Genomic DNA, 20087 nt, shown 5'->3' with positions numbered 1-20087 from the left:
CTTTGGGAGGCCAAGGTGGGTGGATCACTTGAGGTCAGGAGTTCGAGACCAGCCTGGCCAACATGGCAAAACCCCATCTCTACTGAAAATACAGAAAAAAATAACCAGGTGTGGTGGCAGGCACCTGTAATTCCAGCTACTCTGCAGGCTGAGGGAAGAGAATCGCTTGAACCCAGGAGGTGGAGGTTGCAGTGAGCTGAACCAAACAAACAGAAAAAAACAAAACAGAGGTGGAGCCTGTTGCAGTGGGAGCCGAGGCGGGTGGATCAAAAGTCAGGAGATCAAACAGGTGAAAAAAAAATACAAAAAACAAAAAAGGCAGGAGAATGGCGTAAACCCGGGAGGCGGAGCTTGCAGTGTTGGGCCACTGCACTCCATGGGTGACCAAACTAAAAAAAAAAAAAAAAAAAAAAAAAAAAAAAAAAAAAAAAAAAAAAAATTATTTGTATGGCCAAACTAGTCAAGCCTCTGAATCTCCTGCTAGGCTCATCTGTGTACTTCCTTGTCAAATCCAGTTTTAGCAAAGAACCCTGCTAAGTCAGTTTAGCAAGAACCCTCTCCCATCTTTGACATCTGATCAGGTTCCTCATCCTCCACCAGCCCCCAAGTGATGTCTGATAACCTGGGCGTGTCTTCAGCAAGAATCCTGTTAGGTTGGTTGAGCCAGAATCCCCCCTTACCCCTGACATTTCGTCTTAGTAACTTTCCATCCACTGCACCCCACCCTGATCCTGGGCTGTGAATTCCCACTTCCCCATGCAGTATTTGGAGTTGAGCCCAACCTGTCTTCCTCACTGCAAGCCCCTGCCACTGTGGCCCCTCTCTCTATCGTAATGGCTCTGAATAAAGCCTTCCTTTCCTGTGCCTTATTTTATTTTATTTATTTATTTGATTTGATTTAATTTAAATTTTTGAGATGGAGTCTCGTTCTGTTGCCTAGGCTAGAGTGCAGTGGCATGATCTCGGCTCACTGCAAACTGCCTCTGGGGTTCAAAAGATTCTCATGCCTCAGCCTCCCCAGTGGCTAGGATTACAGGCGTGGGCTACCACACCCAGCTAATTTTTGTGTTTTTAGTAGAGATGGGGTTTCACTGTTTTGGCCAGGCTGGTCTCGAACTCCTGACCTCAAGTGATCTGCCTGCCTCAACCACCCAAAGTGCTGGGATTACAGGTGGGAGCCACCGTGCCCAGCTCTTCCTGTGCTTTAACAACTGTTGTTGAATAATTTTTTTTTCCTTTTTTTTTTTTTTGAGACAGGATCATGCTCTGTCACCCAGCCAGACTGGATTGCAGTGGCACAATCTCGGTTCACTGCAACCTAAGCCTCCCGGGTTCAAGTGATTCTCCTGCCTCAGCCTCCCGAGTAGCTGGGATTACAGGTGCCTGCCACCACGCCTGGCTAATTTTTGTATTTTTAGTAGAGATGGGGTTTCGCTGTGTTGGCCAGGCTGGTCTGGAACTCCTGACCTCGTGATCTGCCTGCCTCAGCCACCGGGGTTCACGCCATTCTTCTGCCTCAGCCTCCCAAGTAGCTGGGACTACAGGTGCCCACCACCATGCCTGGCTAATTTTTTTGTGTTTTTAGTAGAGATGGGGTTTCACCATGTTAGCCCGACTGGTCTTGATCTCCTGACCTTGTGATCCACCCACCTTGGCCTCCCAAAGTGCTGGAATTACAGGCGTGAGCCACCGCTCCTGGCCTAGGAATTTTCATTAATATGCCAGTCCATGATAACCTGTATAAAAGGAACCTCTTGGGCATTACTTTCTGGGTTTTTGGTTTGTTTGTTTTCAGAAACAGGGTCTTGCTGTCATCCAGGCTGGAGTGTCGTCGTGTGATCATATATCTCACCACAGCCTCGAATTTCTGGGCTCAAGCTATCTTCCAGCCTCAACCTCCTGAGTAGCTAGGACTGCAGGTATGTGCCACCATGCCCAGCTAATTAAAAAACTTTTTTTTGTACAGATAAGGTCTCATTATGTTACCTAGACTGGTCTCCTATTCCTGGGCTCAAGAAATCCTCCCCTCTTAGCCTCCCAAAGCAGTGAGATAACATGTGTACCACTGTGCTTGGCCTGAATTTTTAATTTTAAAATATATTTTGTGAGCTGTGCTTAGTAATGCACACCTGTAGTCCTAGCTACTTAAGAGGCTGAGGCAGGAGGATCACTTGAACCTAGGAGTTTGAGACCAGCCTGGGCAACACAGAAAAACTCCATCTTTACACATAATCAAAAAGTTAGCCAGTACTCAGGAGGCTGAGGCATGAGAATCGCTTGAGCCTGGGAAGTTGAGTCTGCAGTGAGCTGTGATTGCGCCACTGCACTCCAGTCTGGCTGGGTGACACAGCATGACCCTGTCTTAAAAAAAAAAAACAAAACAGTCAATTGCTGTCACCTGCAGCCCAGGTGACAGTGCGAGATTCCATATCAAAAAAAAAAAAAAAAAAAAGAAAGGCTGGGTGCAGTGGCTCACACCTGTAATTCCAGCACTTTGGGAGGCCGAGGCGGGTGGATCACGAGGTCAGGAGATCGAGATCATTCTGGCTAACATAGTGAAACCCCGTCTCTACTAAAAATACAAAAAAATTAGCCGGGTGTGGCAGGGGGTGCATGTAGTCCCAGCTATTCGGGAGGATGAGGCAGAAGAATCACGTGAACCCAGGAGGCAGAGCTTGCAGTGAGCTGAGATTGCGCCACTGCACTCCAGACTGGGTGACAAAGCGAGACTCCATCTCCAAAAGATAATAATAATAATAATAATAATAATAAATAAAAAAATAAATATGCTGAGGTTTATTTTTTATTTTTTATTTTTTTTAGACAGAGTCTTGCTCTGTCACCCAGGCTGGAATGCAATGGCGTGATCTCGGCTCACTGCAACCTCTGCCTCTCAGGTTCAAGTGATTCTCCTGCCTTAGCCTCCTGAGGATTTAGATAATACTTAATGCAGCAGTAGGTAATTGGAATACAGGTGCCTTAGGTGTCTATTACTGCTAGTACATTAACACCAAAATTTAACAATTTAGGCCAGGTGCAGTGGCTCACACCTGTAATCCCAGCATGTTGGGAAGCTGAGGTGGGAAGATTGCTTAAGGCTGCTCTGACGGCACCTGTGAATGACCACTGCACTACAGGCTGGGCAACAGAACAGATCATTTCTAAAACAAAAAAATCCCCAAACAAGGAGAGGCACAGCAACCAATTAGAAAGGGTCCAGTCAACCTAAGCAGGCATGATAGGGATGGCTCTTCTGCTTGAACAAGGAAAGTCATCTGATATGAAAGTCATCTGATATGAACCAATCTGCTTTTTTTATTTTTCTGCTTCCTTGTTCCTGACGAAGCTACTTTACAAAAACCAACCATTCTGCCATGCCCAGTGCAGCTAGGTGGCATGATGCCCAGTTCATGTATCAATAATAAATGCCAATCATATCTCTAAACTAAATTTGTTGAAAAAAAATTTTTTGGCCGGGCGCGGTGGCTCAAGCCTGTAATCCCAGCACTTTGGGAGGCCGAGACGGGCGAATCACGAGGTCAGGAGATCGAGACCATCCTGGCTAACACGGTGAAACCCCGTCTCTACTAAAAATACAAAAAAAACTAGCCGGGCGAGGTGGAGGGCGCCTGTAGTCCCAGCTACTCGGGAGGCTGAGGCAGGAGAATGGCGTAAACCTGGGAGGCGGAGCTTGCAGTGAGCTGAGATCCGGCCACTGCACTCCCGCCTGGGCGACAGAGCGAGACTCTGTCTCAAAAAAAAAAAAAAAAAAAAAAAAAAATTTTTTTTGGAGACAGAGTCTCACTCTGTCACCCAGGCTGGAGTGCAATGGTAGGATCTGGGCTTACTGCAAACTCTGCCTCCTGGGTTCAAGCAATTCTCCTGCCTCAGCCTCCCAAGTAGCTGGGATTACAGGCGCCCACCACCACACTCATGTTATTTTTGTATTTTTAGTAGAGATGGGGTTTCGCCATGTTAGCCAGCTGGTCTCCAACTCCTGACCTCAGGTGATCTGCCTGCCTTGGCCTCCCAAAGCGCTGGCTGAAAAAAAATTTTAATACATGCAATGTTTTTTTTTAAATGAATAAACATTTAAAATCCTAAGGTTCTTTTTTTTTTTCTTCGACATGGAATCTCCCTCTGTCACCCAGGCTGGAGTGCAGTGACACTATCTCAGCTTACTGCAACCTCCACCTCCAAGGTTCAAGTGATTCTTCTGCCTCACCCTCCTGAGTAGCTGGGACTACAGGCATGCACCACTATGCCCGGCTAATTTTTGTATTTTTAGTAGAGACGGGGTTTCACTATGTTGGCCAGGCTGGTCTTGAACTCCTGACCCCATGATCCGCCTGCCTCGGCCTCCCGAAGTGCTGGGATTACAGGCGTGAGCCATGGCACCCAGCCTAAAATTCTAAATTTCTAATGTGGCTAATTTCTACAGATACAACACTCATGAACCAAAGCTCTTTGAGGTCCTCAATAACTTTCAAGAGTGTAAAGAGGTCCTGAGACACAAAAGTTTAAGAGCCGCTTGTCCAGGCTGGGTGTGGTGGCTCACACCTGTAATCCCAGCACTTTGGGAGGCTGAGGCAGGAGGATCAGTTGAGGTCGGGAGTTTGAGACCAGCCTGACCAACATGGTGACACTCTGTCTGTACTAAAAATACAACTTAACTAGGTGTGGTGGCGAACACCTGTAATCTCAGCTATTTGACAGGCTGAAGCAGGAGAATCACTTGAATCAGAGGTTACAGTGGGCCAAGATGACGCCACTGCACTCCAGCCTGGGCAACAGAAAGAGGCTGTCTCAAAAAAAAAAAAAAAAAAAAAAAAAACCAGAACTGCTCGTCTAAACATCAGCTGTTACTGCAGGACCAGGACACTGAGGTGGAGAATTGCCTTTTGAGTTTAGTAACGAGGAAGGGCTTTTGCAATTATGAAAAAAAAAAAAAAAAGTTGTTTTTGTGGAGCAGAGAGAGGGAGAAGGAGGAAGTAACATATAACACCAGACCTCTTTTCTGAAGTTTGACTATGGTTTTATAATAGATGGATCAGGCTGACAATGCAATTGACAAAAATTCTCTGCTTTGCTAAACTTTAGTAATGCTTCCAAACCTTCTCCTGGGCCCATGTATTTACTTCCTTGTTTATTTATTTATTTGAGACAGAGTTTCCCTCTTGTTGCCCAGGCTGGATGGAGTGCAGTGGCACGATCTCAATCTCGGCTTACTGCAACTTCTCCCTCCTGGGTTCACGCAATTCTCATGCCTCAGCCTCCTAAATAGCTGGGACAACGCGCCACCACGCCCGGCTAATTTTTGTGTTTCTAGTAGGGATGGTGTTTCATCATGTTGGCTAGGCTGGTCTCAGACTCCTGACCTCAGGTGATCCACCTGCCTCGGCCTCCCAAAGTGCTGGGATTAGAGGCGTGAGCCACCCTGCCTGGCCTGCAGCATTATTTCTTTCCTTTTTTTTTTTTTTTTTTGAGACTGAGTCTTGCTCTGTCTGTCACCCAAGCTGGAATGCAGTGTCATGATGTCAGCTCCCTGCAACCTCCTCCTCCAGGGTTCAAGCAATTCTCCTGCCTCAGCCTCCCAAGCAGCTGGGACTACAGGCACATGCTGCCATGCCCAGGTAATTTTTTGTATTTTCGTAGAGATGTGGTTTCACCGGATTACTCAGGCTGGTCTCCAACTCCTGAGCTCAGGCAATCGGCCCGCCTCAGCCTCCCAAAGTGCTGGGATTACAGGCGTGAGCCACGGCGCCCTGCAGCATTCTTTCTAATAAAACTTTTCTTTTTCAAACTTATGCTGTCCTCAGTAAATTCTTCTTACTGTTAGAAATAAGTTCTCGGTGCCACAGAGAGAGACCAGCACTCAGGAAAAAAGTTTCTTAGCAAGGCAAAGTTTACTTCTGCAGAAGGGTGCTGCCCGGACCTGTACCAAAACCACACCTAACAAAGAAGAGCAGGGGTTTTTAACCCCATTGGCTAGGCTTGGACCTCACAATCTAAGCTGATTCCCATGGGCTATTTCAAATAGAGGCGGGTATGGGTTGCAGCGGCGAGGAGGGGCAGTTTCCCCGGGAAGGACAGTTTCCGCAGGAAGGGCAGTTCACAGAACGAAGGACAAGGAAGTTAGATATTTGAAGAGGAACTCATCCTGTCTAACATTACCAACACTTTAGCTCCCGGGGCTCTGACATCTCGCCCGGCGAAAGAGATTTCTTTTTTTAGATGGAAACGCCTTGTGCTTGAACAGGCTTGGGAGCGGACCAGGAGCCCGGGAAAGGGACCAGTAGAGATGCAGGAGGACAGGAAGGAGGCCCAGCCGGCTCCAGCCACTAAGGGAGCTCGATCGCCTCACTTCCACTGTGGCCAGAAAGTTAGCTTCGGCGCCTCCCCTGGGACGCTGGTTCCCCGCCTCGGATTAAGCTCGGTTGTCTACACTAGATGCCTCGCGCCTGCGCTGTACCGCCCTTAGCGGAGCGCGGAGCCAAATGCCTACATCCCACAATCCCCCGTACCGCCGGGAAGAGCGAGACCTCAGCTTCCAGCTTTGGGCAAGACCAGGCCCAGTTTTCTGGAAAATGCCGTTTGCGTTCCAGGCTGCTTCTGCTGTCTTTGAGACTACGCGTCCCATAATGCACCATGCGCGCAGCGTCTGAACGGTGCGCTGCTGCCCCCTCATGGCAGCTGGGCGGTCATTACCGAGGCTAGGCACGCTAAGGTTGCGGGATCTGGGAGGCTAGCCCAAGTCCTGGGAACTCCTGGGAATTCCCGCCCGACCCCAAACTTTGGGCAGGAAAGGTGGGGTGTTGACGGGAAACGGCGAAAGACTTGCAGACAGGGCCCCTGTGAGGATTAAAGGAAACCAGCCTAGTAACTGCTGGCTGTATACAATCCTTAATAATGTGACACACCATGCGCTGGTGTCGTGGTGTCGGCCCTTTTTTTTTTTGAGATGGAATCTCACTCTGTCACCCACGCTGGAGTCCAGTGGTGTGAACACAGCTCACTGCAGCTTCTGCCTCCCCAGGCTCAGGTGATCCTACCACCTCGCCTTCCAAGTAGCTGGGACTACAGGTGTGTGCCACCACACCCAGCTAATTTTTTGTTGTATTTTTTGTAGAGATAGGGTTTCTTGCCACGTTGTCCAGGCTGGTCTTAAACTCCTGAACTCAAGTGGTTTGCCCTCCTCGGCCTCCCAAAGTGCTGGGATTATGGGCAGAGCCACCATGCCTGGCTTTTTTTTTTTTTTTTTTTTTTTTGAGACGGAGTCTCACTATCGCCAGGCTGGAGTGCAGTGGCACGATCTCAGCTCACTGCAATCTCCACCTCCCAGGTTCAAGCCATTCTCCTGCTTCAGCCTCCTGAGTAGCTGGGATTACAGGCACATGCCACCACACCCAGCTAACTTTTGTATTTTTAGTAGAGACAGGGTTTCACCATGTTGGCCAGGATGATCTCGATCTCCTGCCTCGACCTCCCAAAATGGTGGGATTACAGGCGTAAGCCACTGTGCTCGGCCTCTTTTTCTTTTTTTTTTGGTTTTGAGACAGGGTCTTGCTCTGTCATCCAGGCTGGAATGCAGTGGTGCCATAACTCACTGTAGCGTCGACCTTCTGGGCTCAGGTCATTCTCCCACCTCAGCCTCCCAAGTAGCTGGGACTACAGGCATGCGCCACCATACCTGACTCATTTTTTGTATTTTTGGTATAGATGAAGTTTTGCCATGTTGCCCAGGCTGGTCTCAAACTCCTGGGCTTAAGCGACCTGCCAGCTCAGTCTCTCAAAGTGCTGGGATTACAGGCAAGAGCCACTGTGCCTGGCTGAGTTGTACATAATTTTTTTTTTTTTTTTTTTTTTTTTTGAGACGGAGTCTCACTCTGTAGCCCAGGCTGGAGTGCAGTGGCCGGATCTCAGCTCACTGCAAGCTCCGCCTCCCGGGTTCACGCCATTCTCCGGCCTCAGCCTCCCAAGTAGCTGGGACTACAGGCGCCCGCCACCTCACCCGGCTAGTTTTTTGTATTTCTTAGTAGAGATGGGGTTTCACCGTGTTAGCCAGGATGGTCTCGATCTCCTGACCTCGTGATCCACCCGTCTCGGCCTCCCAAAGTGCTGGGATTACAGGCTTGAGCCACCGCGCCCGGCCTTGTACATCATTTTTAAAGGCAAAGAATATCCCCTCCCTTCCCTTCCCCTTCCTGGTAGCTACAGCAGATGAGGTGGGAATGAGAAGATGGGGGAGTAGCAAGATATAAGGACATGGAGGCTGGCCCCTGATACAGAAGGGTCACTATTTACCCAGTGGGTCCCCAAATCATCAAGTTCTCCAAATCCTTTCCGGGTTTCTAGTGAATTTAATGCACGAGTGTCAAAAATCAATAGCAGAGGAAAAAATGAATAAAATTAAAATGGGGTCAGGAGAAAAGGGCCATGGGCACACACAGGAGGGGCAGTCAGTGGCCGAGTTAGGAGCTGGAGCAGTGGAATTCCTTGGGTGTCATATCTCGTCCAACCCGTAGTCCTCCTCTGGGAAGTCCCCCACCGTCACGACTGCTGGCTTGACAAAGGCGCCATACTTGGCCTGGCATTCGAAGTAGCGTTTCCCATTCACACTGCAGGACAGGATGGGGGTGGGTGTGGTCAGAGGATCCTCACATGGCTCCACTCCAGGTGCTAGCATGGGCAGCTCAGCCAGCAGCATGCATGGACTTACACACAAACGCACGCACAGACACCTGAGTGGGAATTCTTGTTACCTGCCATCATTTTTCCCCAGTGGCTCATCATAGCGGACACCAATCCAGTAGCCAGGCTTGAAATCTGTGAGACCTGCCCACAGAAGAGAAATCCCCATTAAACTTCTGGACATAGAAGAAATCCCATGAAATTTCAGGATCACCCTGGATCCGTGTCGGCCCACGTCTTGGTGAAAACCAATTCTTGCTACCTCCACTGCTACCACTAGAACCATCTCCATCTCCTGTCCAGACTAATATGGTAGCCACTTCGCTGGTGTCCCTGCTCCCGCCCGTCCCCCATTCACTGGGTGAAGACACCAGCCAGTGAGGGCTTCATAAAAACCTAAAGTGGATGGCACTGCTGCCTTGCCAGAGGGAGAGGCTTCAGAATAAATCCAACCTGCTGACAGCTTGATCTTGAACTTCTAGCCTCCATTACTGTGAGAAATAACTTTCTTTTAAGTCACCTAGTGAGTGGCACTTTGTTAGCAAACTAATACACAATACTCAGCGACAAAAGACAGCATCCCAATGAAAAAGCAAGCAGAGGAATATACAAGGAACTCAAAGAACTCAACACCCATCCCGCAAAAAAAAAAAAATCCCATTAAAAAGTGGGCAACACGAAGTTGAGGCAGCAGTGAGCCATGATCATGGCCAAAGGATATGAACACACATTCCTCAAAAGATGACACACTGGCCAGGCACGGTGGCTCACGCCTGTAATCCCAGCACTTTAGGAGGCCAAGGAGGGTGGATCACGAGGTCAGGAGATCGAGACCATCCTGGCTAACACGGTGAAACCCCATCTCTACTAAAAATACAAAAAATTAGCCGGGTGTGGTGGCAGGCACCTACAGTCCCAGCTACTCCGGAGGCTGAGGCAGGAAAACCATTTGAACCTGGGAGGCGGAGGTTGCAACGAGCTGAGATCGCACCACTGCACTCCAGCCTGGGCACAAAGCAAGACTACGTCTCAAAAGAAAAAAAAAAAAAACCCCGACATACTGCTGGGCGCGGTGGCTCATGTTTGTAATCCTAGCCCTTTAGGAGATCCACGAGCCTCAGGTGGATCACTTGAGTCCAGGAGTTTGAGACCAGTCTGGCCAACATGGCAAAACCCTGTCTCTACAAAAAATAAAGAAATTAGCCAGGTGTGGTGGCGCTCGCCTGTAATCCCAGCTACTCGGGAGGCTGAGGCATGAAAATTACTTGAACCCGGGAGGCAGAGGTTGCAGTGAGCTGACAGCACCACTAAACTCCAGCCTGGATGACGGAGTGGGACTCTGTGTCAAAAAACAAGAAACAAAAGGCAAAGGATCTGAATAGACAATTTCTCCAAAGATGATACACAAATGGCCATGAAAAGATGCTCAACATCATTAGCCCCCAAAAAAGTGCAAATCAAAACCATAATGATGTTCCCCTTCACACTCAGTGGATGACTATAAGCAAAAGACAGACTAAAGTGCTGGTGAGGATGAGGCCAAGATGGGACTCTTGTGCGCTGCTGGCGGGAATGAAAAATGCTGCAGTGGCTGTGGAAAGCAGTGCGGCAGGTCCTCAAAAAGTCAAGCACAGAGTTACCACGTGGCCCAGGGATTCCATTCCTAGGCACAGATAAATTAAAACAAATGTCCACACAAAAATTTATTTACTTTTTTTGAGATGGAGTCTTGCATGGTCACCCAGGCTGGAGTGGAGTGGCGTGATCTTGGCTCACTGCAACCTCCACCTCCCGGGCTCAAGCGATTCTCCTGCCTCAGCCTTCCGAGTAGCTGGGCTCACAGGCACGTGCCACCACGCCCAGTTAATTTTTGTATTTTTTTTTTTTTTTTTTTTTTTTTTTAGACGGAGTCTCGCTCTGTCGCCCAGATGGAGTTCGGCTCACTGCAAGCTCCGCCTCCCGGGTTCATGCCATTCCAGCCTAGTCTCTAAAGGCGCCCACAACCGCGCCCGGCTAATTTTTTGTACGGGGTTTCAGTGGTCTCGATCTCCAACCTTGTGACCTCGGCCAAAGTGCTGGGATTACAGGCATGAGCCACCGCGTCCAGCCACATTTTTGAATTTTTAATAGAGATGGAGTTTCACCATGTTGGCCAGGCTAGTCTCAAACTCCTGACCTCAGGTGATCTGCCAACCTTGACCTCCCAAAGTGCTGGGATTACAGGCATGAGCCACCGCGTCCAGCACTTTGGAATGTTCAGGCCGAGCATGGTGGCTCATGCCTGTAATCCTAGCACTTTGGGAGGCTGAGGCAGGATGATCACTTGAGCAGGAGGAGCTTGGAGACCAGCCTGGGCCACATAGCGAAACCCCATCTCTACAAAAAAACTGCAAACCTTTAGCTGGGGGTGGTGATGAGTACCTGTAGTCCCAGCTACTCAGGAGGCCGAGGTGGGAGGATGGCTTGAGCCCAAGAGGTTAAGGCTGAAGTGGCCAAGATCACGCCACTGCATTCCAGCCTGGGCAACAGCCACATCCTGTCTCAAATTAGAAAAAAAAAAAAAAGAAGAAGAAGGTTCATAGCAGCATTATTCATAATAGCCAAAAAGTGGAAATGACCCTAATGTCCACTAACTGGTGACTGGATAAAATGTGGTCTATGCGTTCAATGCAGGACTATTTGGTAACACTGTGGCACTGACACAGACATGCCATGGATGCAACCTGAAAGCATTCTGCTCAGTGGAAGCAGTCAGTCACAGATTGCACGATCCTATTCCTATGAAACATCCGGAATCGGCAAATTAGAGACAGAACGTAAATTAGTGGCTGCAGATGACTGGGGGATGGGTACACACAGGCATAAAGACGGAAATAACAGATAGTGGGGATGCCAGAAGCGGGAGGGTGGTGAGGGTTGAAAAATTACCTGTTGGGTACGATGTTCACAATTTGGGTCATGGGTACACTAGAAGCCCAGTCCCCACCCACTAGCAGGCAACACACCCATGTAACAACACCACATGTACCCCCTGAAATCTTTTTTTTTGAGACAGGGTCTCGCTTTGTCACCCAGGCGGCAGTGCAGTGGTGCGATCATTGCTCACTGCAGCCTCACCTCCTCCCACCTCAGCCTCCCAAGTAGCTGGGGTACCTATAGGTGCTCACCACCACACCTGACTAAAGTCTTGTGGGATTTTTTTTTTTTTTTTTGTAGAGACAGAGTCTCATTATGTTGCCTAGGCTGGTCTTAAATTCCTGGGTTCAAGTGATCCTCCTGTCTCAGCCTCCCGAAGTGCTGGAATTACAGGTGTGAGCCACTGCACCCAGCCTTTGTTTTGAGACTGGGTCTTTCTCTGCTGCCCAGGCTGGGGTGCAATGACACAATCATAGCTCACTGTAACCTCCAACTCCCGGGCTCAAGCAAGCCTCCCACCTTGTTCTCCCAAAGTGCTGAGATTACAAGCGTGAGCCATCATGGCTGGCCTGTTCTTTTTTAAAAAATCCACATTGCTCTCCACTGTGACACCACCCTGCCCATGCCCCTGACTTCACTTCTCCCCTCTCCTCCCGCTCCCCTTCCCTGGGTGAACCTCCTACGCTCTGCTCACCCGCACCGGCTACTCCTTCTGGTAGGAACTCTGCCTTCCTTTTCACCTGGCTGCTGCCCCCTTTCCTTCAGATGCTCCCAGGTGTTTCCTCTGGGCTCACACAGCCCCCTGTGTTAGTTCCCCTCACTCCCGCCCTGGTCACGCCGCCCGTTTCCCCACTGCGACTGGCACTGTGCTCCACGCTTCCAAGCGCACAGTCTGCGTGGCTCGGGCCTCTGCTGCCTCCCTCGCTGGACAGATCACTCCACCTGTGCCTCCCACTTCCCTCCACAAACACTGGGCGGTCAGTGTCGGCCGATGGTTCCACCACCTCCAGGGACTGAGATCGTTTCGAACCCCCCCACCCCGCGCCCCAAGGCAGAGCGTGAGGTCTCCGAGGCTCCACTGTGTGCACAACGTCTCCTCCCGGCCTTGCAGCCCGGGACCCCGGGGCCCGCGGACCACGCACCTACATACATGACGGTGCCCCGGCGGGGGGAGTGCCCCGCCGCCCGCACCTCACAGCGGCTGCCCACGGGGATGGAGCTGGCCTGGGCCTTCTCCTCGGCGAGGCGCTGGGCGGCCTCGGCCTCTTGCTGAGCCCGCTCCTCCTCGTTGTAGCGGCCGAGCTTGCTGCGCTTCAGGAAGGAGCGGACCGTGTCTGTGGGCGGAGCGGGCTGGAGTCAGTTAGGGTATCGGCCGGGCCTAACATGATGGCGCTCCACCCACGAAGGGCCCATGTTCATGGAGGAACTCTCTCTTCCAGGTGACAAAGGGCTGTCACCCAAGCCCCAGGTCTCCCACCACAGCCTTAGCCTCTCCCAGGACTCCTAGGGCCTCGCCACAATCAGAAACGGAAGGGGTGCCGCGTGCACCCCTCACCACAGGACCCATGGTCTCTCACCCCTTCAGCACACATCTGCCTTCATCATCCACCTTCCTTCGGCTCTGAGGCCCCGTCTCCCCCACACTCTGATCCGTCCCAGGTGCCCTCACTGACCGCCACCCTGGCCACTCACATTCCACCTGTGCTGCCCTTCACACCCCATCCGACCTCTCCATGTCTCCTTCTGACTCTGACTGCTGCCCCCAACACCCAGCCCCCACACTTACCCCTCAACTCCCTCCACTTTCCCAGCCCTCCCCCCACCACGTCTGACTGCCCACACCCCCCGACACCTCCCGGCCCCCATTCCCACCCCAGACCCCCGCCTGTCCCCACTCCCAGCCTCACCCCTATATCCTCCCAAGCTCTCGGTCCCCACTGCCCACACCACTGGCCTCCCTGCAGTGGCCCTGTCTACCCTGCCCGCCGCCACGCCTGCACATACTCCCTCTGGCCCCCACGCACCTCTCGGCGCCCACCTGCCCGTACCTTGCCTCTGGTCGTAGGCTTCTTGTGAGATCGTGTACTTCTCCACCCGGGACACGTCCTCATACTCACCAAGGCGGGCGCCGCTGTGGTCAATGACCTGTGTGAGAGGAGGGGCTCTGTGGGGATCAGGGTCTGGCCAGGGAAGCCTGGGTGCTGGGTGCAGGGACTTCAGTGTCTCCCATCTGGGAAAAACGCATCTCCCTTCCTCGCCTGTAAGGCAGCCTTCTCTCTCCTGAGCCCCGCGGAAGGGAGAAGTAGCTACCTACACTGGCCGCCTCCCCTTCCTCACCCCCATCCAAGCTCCCGGAGACGGCCTCTGTACCCAGAAGTCCCCCACTTGCCGGCATCAACATCACCAAGGGCCCCAAATTCACGGAGTCCAACCAGCAGAGCTCGGGCCTTGCCCACAGCCCTGTGCATGGCGCATCTCCTGCTGGGGCTCTGGGACTCTCCTATGCTGGCCCCAACCACAGGCCCCAGAGCATCTCTTCCTGTTCTGCCCCTCGTATTCATTCACTCATTGGGTTCTGAGCTCCCAGGGGCCCAGCTGGGCCTCATGCTGGGGACTCAGTGCAAACACAGACACACTCTGTCCTCAGGCTGTGCTCATTGTGCAGCGAGAAGGCCAACCACAAAGGAACAGGTACCTGTGAAACACCGGAGGATGGCTATGGAGAAAAATACAACAGAGAAGAGGCTTAAGGAGCGTGGGAGAGCAGGCTTCCCAAAAGAGGGGATGTTTGAGCCAAGGCCGGAAGGATGAGCATGAATGGCAGGTGCAGATGGCCACAGGTAGAAATGTCCTTCATGCTCTGGAGTGGGGGGCGTGGGTGGGGTGGAGGAAGCCAGAGCGAGAGTAGAAGACACAAGGGACTGCTGTAGACTTTGGGTTTTGTTTTGTTTTGTTTTTTTGACGGAGTCTCGCTCTGTCGCCCAGGCTGGAGTGTGGTGGTGCGATCTCAGCTCACTCTGCCTCCCCCTAAGTTCAAGTGATTCTCCTGCCTCAGCCTCCCGGGCAGCTGGGACTACAGGCATGCACCACCACGCCTGGCTAATTTTTGTATTTTTGGTAGAGACGGGGTTTCGCCATGTTGACCAGGCTAGTCTCAAACTCCTGACCTCAAGTGATCTTCCCGCCTCTGCTTCCCAATGTGCTGGGGGGGATTACAGGCATCAGTCACCGACCTGGCCTAGACTTTGGGTTTTATCTGGAGCGAGCTGCCGCCAGGGCACGGCTCTGAGATAAGAGAGCCCTGGCCTGACTCAGGTGGTCCCAGGCTCCCTCTGGCTGAGATGGGGAGCAGGGAGGCCAGGGAAGAAGTTGCCAGGATGGTGAGGTTGGGGGAAGGATGGAGGCTGGACCAAGGTCAGGGAAGTTTTTGTAGATGGAGCCGACAGGATTTGATGAGAGAATGGATGTGGGGGTGAGGGAGAGAGCGGGCCCAAGGAACACCCTGAGGCATTTGGCCTAAGCCACTGGGCTAACATGGCAAAATAGGAATGGGCTTTATTTCCAGATCAAGCATCACTGAGAATTTCTGCTATGTTGAGAATTTTCACAAATTTGAAGTTCTATTATTTTTAAACAATGAATATGGGTGATATTTATTTATTTATTTATTTATTTATTTTTTTTTTGAGACGGAGTCTTTGCTCTGTCACCCAAGCTGGGGTGCAGTGGCGCGAACTCGGCTCACTACAAGCTCCGCCTCCTGGGTTTACGCCATTCTCCAACCTCAGCCTCCCGAGTAGCTGGGACTACAGGCGCCCGCCACCTCACCCGGCTAGTTTTTTTTGTACTTTTAGTAGAGACGGGGTTTCACCGTGTTAGCCAGGATGGTCTCGATCTCCTGACCTTGTGATCCGCCCATCTCGGCCTCCCAAAGTGCTGGGATTACAGGCGTGAGCCACCGCGCCCGGCCCGGGTGATATTTATAAAAAGAATTTTAGAAAACGTAAAAATTCCCCGGTGGCTCCACCTCTGGAACTCCTTCCTTGAGTGGCCTGGGAGGTCTGTGTGTACCTGAACCACCTGGTATGAAACCTGCTCAAAGAAACCACTGCCTATGAGATACCTATGAACACCCGCACCCCTCAGCTTCAGCTGCCCAGGGTGGTCCAAAGGCTCAGTCCTGTGCACCCAGCAGAGGCCTAACCCACAGCTCCAGGCCTTGCCCCCTCATCTGAACTCTCACAGCAGCCCCCTCCTGGTCTCCCTACTCTTCCTGTCCTCCACCATCTGTTCCCCACACACAACCAGAGGGGCACCTGAGCCACGTCAGGGTCCTCCCCGGCTTCCATGCTATTTAACCACAGAAGTGGCCTGTCTTAATCCCCACCATGCTCCCTCCCACCTTGGAGTGTTTGCTGTGCCCCATTCTTAGGGCACCCCTTCTCCATCTTCAGTTAACTCTTTTTTTTTTTTTTTTTTTTTTTTTAAGATAGGATCTCACTTTATCATCCAAACTGGAGTGCAGTGGCATGATCTCGGCTCACTGCAACTTCCAGCTCCTGGGTTCAAGTGATCCTCCTGCCTCAGCCTCCTGAGTAGCTAGGATTACAGGCAGCTGCCACCACGCCCAGCTAATTTTTGTATTTTTAGTAGAGATGGGGTTTCACCCTCCGTGGGGAAAAGAAAGAGCGATCTGACTGTTACTGTGTCTGTATAGAAAGAAGTAGACATAAGAGACTCCATTTTGTTCTGTATTTGAGATGCTGTTAATCTGTGACCCTACCCCCAACCCTGTCCTTGCTGTGGTGACTCAAGGTTTAACGGATTTTGGGCTGTGCAGGGTGTGCTTTGTTAAACAAGTGCCTGAAGGCAGCTTGCTGGTTAAAAGTCATCACCATTCTCTTAATCTCAAGTACCCAGGGACACATACACTGCGGAAGGTCGGAAGGTCGCAGGAACCTCTGCCTAGCAAAGCCAGGTATTGTCCAAGGTTTCTCACCATGTGATGGTCTGAAATATGGCCTCGTGGGAAGGGAAAGACCTGATCGTCCCCCAGCCCGACACCCGTGAAGGGTCTGTGCCGAAGAGGACTAATGTAAGAGGAAAGAAGGTCTCTTGGCAGTTGAGATAGAGAAAAGCATCTGTCTCCTGCCCGTCCCTGGGCAATGGAACATCTCGGTGTAAAACCCGATTGTACGTTCTATTTACTGAGAAAGCAGAAAACCGCCTTACGGCTGAAGGTGGGACTTGCTAGTGCAATGCTGCTCTTTATGCACTAAAAAGGTTTATGGAGATATTTGCATATGCATATCAAGGCACAGCACTTTTCCTTAAACTTATGTCACAGAGATCTTTATTCATATGTCTTACTGCTAACCTTCTCCCTATGATGATCCTCTTATCCTGCCACTTCCCTTTTCTCAGATGGTAAAGATAATGATCAATAAATACTGAGGGAACTCAGAGACCAGTGCTGGTGTGGGTCCTCTGTATGCTTAGCATGGGTCCCCTGGGCCCACTTTTTCCTTCTCTATACTTTATCTCTGTGTCTCATTTCTTTTCTCAAGTCTCTCGTTCCACCTAATGAGAAATGCCCACAGGTGTGGAGGGGCAGGCCACCCCTTCAACCCTCTCTACTAAAGAGAAGTGGTGGCTCACGCCTGTAATCCCAGCATTTCGGGAGGCCGAGGCGGGTGGATCACCTGAGGTCAGGAGTTCGAGACCAGCCTGACTAACATGGTGAAACACCATCTCTAATAAAAATACAAAAATTAGCTGGTCGTAGTGGCGGGCACCTGTAATCCCAGCTACTCAGGAGGCTGAGGCAGGAGAATCGCTTGAACCGGGGAGGCAGCGGTTGCAGTGAGCCGAGATCACACCACTGCACTCTAGCCTGGGGGACAAAGCAAGACTCCATCTCAAAAATAAATAAATTCTACCCTGAAGCTAAGTTTTCTCTTCTGCAAAATGGGGATAATTACATTATCCTTGCGGTCTTACTTTATGGATTCAATTCATCATTCAACAATGATTCACAGGGCTGGGCGAGGTGGCTCACGCCTGTAATCCCAGCACTTTGTGAGGCCAAGGTGGGCGGATCACTTGAGGTCAGGAGTTCAAGACCAGCCTGGCCAATATGGTAAAACCCCGTCTCTACTTAAAATACAAAATTACAAAATTAGCCGGGTGTGGTGGTGCACACCTATAATCTCAGCTACCAGGGCGGCTGAGGCAGGATAATAGCTTGAACCCAGGAGGCAGAGGTTGCAGTGAGCTGAGATCGCACCACTGGATTCCAGCCTGGGGAACAAGGGCCGGAAACTCTGTCTCAAACAAAACAAAACAAAAAACGATTCACGGACTATCCTCCCTGTCCCAGGCACTGTTCCAAGTACTGGGGACACAGCAGTGAATTATAGTGATCAAAATTTCTGCCCTCAGGGCAATCGAATCCGGGGAGGCAGAGAGTAAATAAACCAGATGAGAGAAATCCAGAGTGTGTCAGAGGGGAATCATCGGTAAACACAAAAATCTAAAATAAAGCAAAGAAGGGAAAAAGAATGAGGTGAACATTAACACTGAGGCCAGTGAAGCCTTCGCTAGAATGGTGACACTTTAAGACAGGAAGGAAGGGTGAGGCACGCAGGCATATGACAAAAGAACCATTCAAGTAGAGGATCCAGAGGCAGTGCTCACCTGGGATGTGCAAAGAGCAATGTGGCTGCTACAGACTGAGTGAGGTGGGGAGGGAATAAGGACAGAAAGGGGCCGGGCTTGGTAGTTCACGCCTGTAATCCCAGCACTTTGGTAGGCCAAGGTGAGCTGATCACTCGAGGTCAGGAGTTCCAGACCAGCTTGGCCAACATGGCGAAAACCCGTCTCTACTAAAAATACAAAAATTAGCTGGGTGGGCGCCTGTAATCCCAGCTACTTGGGAGGCTGGGGCATGAGGATCGCTTGAACCCAGGAGGTGAAGGTTGCAGTGAGCCCAGATCGTGCCACTGCACTCCACTCCAGACTGGGCGACAGAGTGAGACACTGGCTCAAAAAAAAAAAAAAAAAAGACAGAAAAGACGTGGTGAGCGGATGCACAAAGTCCTCTGTGTTCTGGCTTATCCCAAGCTGTCCAGCCTGGTTGCTCACTGCGACCTACCTGACATTCTAGGCCTCTGTACCCCCTGCTCCCTCCTTTCCACCTCTTTCTCTTAAGTCACCCTTTCCTCATCCCTCAGCTCAGACATCCCTTCCTCCAGGAAGCCCTCTCTGATTGTCGCAGGTGGTCAGGCACCTCTCCTGGGTGGCCCCAGCCCCCTGGGATTTCCTGATCCCAGCCCAAACCACTCTAGGCTATTCCTGTCTAAAGATGGGTCTGTCACTCCTCAGGCTGCACTGGAGGCTCCACGGGGGCAGGACCTATCTTGCCTATGACTGAGGGCAAAGTCCAGTAAGTGCCTGTTGAATAGCCAAATGAATGGTGGGGCGGGGAAGTGTCCCAGGTAGAGTCCTCACGTGGATGCGGCAGCCGTCATCTACAGGGTAGGAGCCCAGCAGCGCATCCTCTTGATCCAGCTTGCTGTAGAACTTGTCATCAACACCATACAGCTCCAGTTCCATGCAGGAAGCAGGGCTGCCCACCAGCAACTCCAGTTTACACTGCGAGGAGGAGGCAGGGTGAGGAGAAGGAGGCCAGGGGCCCCGCCCCTTGCATCAATGACCATCGCCACGTCCCTGTTCCTCCAAAATACCCCCCAGTCAGGACGCACGGGGCCGCACTCCGGCCCCTCGCCTCTTGCCCCCGCCCTCTGGACCGTCGGATTTTTCGCTGGACCCGCCCCTCGTCTCTTCACTCTCGGGTTCTCTCCGGACCCGCTCCGCCGCGACCGAGTTCCCAGACTCCGCAGCCTGGGATCACCTCCAGGGCCGCCCAGTCGTTCCCCGGTCCCTCCCCGCCTCCCCATTTGGGGAACCCCCCCATTTCTTCTTCGCCCCGCCCCTCCGGACCCCGCCCCTATGGCCACACCTTGAACTCAGCGATGGTGAGGCTGCGGCTGTACCGCTTCTCTGAGCGGAAGGTGTTGAGGGAGCTGCTGATGAAAACGGTCACCGTGGGTGCCGACACCCCCGTCACCTCCATCTTGCCGCGCCCTGCCGGGGCCTGCAGCGCGGTCGCTCCGCAGCCGCCACCGCCGCCGCTGCTGGGCTATCAGCCCCGCCTCCTGTTCCGGGCCTGACCAATCCGCGCTCTCCTGCCAGGAGCGTCCGCCAATCGCCCCCGTCCCTTCCCCACCGCCAGAAAGAGGGTTCTCCTTATTCCTAGGCTAGCCCAGCCAATCCAGAGAGGCCTTCCATAGTTCACGGTTCTTCCAATAGCGACCGGGAAAGGACCACAGCAAGCGGCGAAGGCTGAAGCCGGGAGGGAGGACTGGCAAGAGCTCTCTCAGTGCGCGAAGGGCAACTCGCGCATGCGCGCTGGCCTTCAA

The 20087-nt window shown here is 51.8% G+C and overlaps 2 protein-coding genes across 17 annotated transcripts in view; one reads left to right on the top strand and one right to left on the bottom strand.

Moving 5' to 3' along the window:
- Positions 1 to 20087, top strand: part of LOC126942129 (60S ribosomal protein L37-like) — a 303593-nt gene that overhangs the window by 245470 nt on the left and 38036 nt on the right. The window lies entirely within an intron of this gene.
- TBCB (tubulin folding cofactor B) overlaps positions 8346 to 20087 on the bottom strand; it is a 188056-nt gene continuing 176314 nt past the window's right edge. For 2 of the 6 annotated variants that reach the window (XM_050769303.1, XM_050769304.1), the window contains exons 2-7: positions 19628 to 19798; positions 19117 to 19260; positions 13656 to 13752; positions 12750 to 12941; positions 8763 to 8835; positions 8346 to 8618 (exon numbers count right to left, since the gene is read on the bottom strand). In XM_050769303.1, the coding sequence (XP_050625260.1) occupies positions 8504 to 8618; positions 8763 to 8835; positions 12750 to 12941; positions 13656 to 13752; positions 19117 to 19260; positions 19628 to 19741 (735 nt within the window). In that variant the 5' untranslated portion in view covers positions 19742 to 19798 and the 3' untranslated portion in view covers positions 8346 to 8503. Of the gene's footprint in view, positions 8619 to 8762; positions 8836 to 12749; positions 12942 to 13655; positions 13753 to 19116; positions 19261 to 19627; positions 19799 to 19877; positions 19882 to 20087 lie in introns of those variants that run through there. The other 4 variants (XM_050769307.1, XM_050769305.1, XM_050769302.1 and 1 more) reach the window with 3 other exon arrangements.

Source organism: Macaca thibetana, chromosome 19 (genome assembly GCF_024542745.1).
Source record: "Macaca thibetana thibetana isolate TM-01 chromosome 19, ASM2454274v1, whole genome shotgun sequence".
NCBI lineage: Eukaryota > Metazoa > Chordata > Mammalia > Primates > Cercopithecidae > Macaca > Macaca thibetana.
Note: the sequence above shows the minus strand (reverse complement) of the source record. Positions and strands in the feature narration are given on the sequence as shown.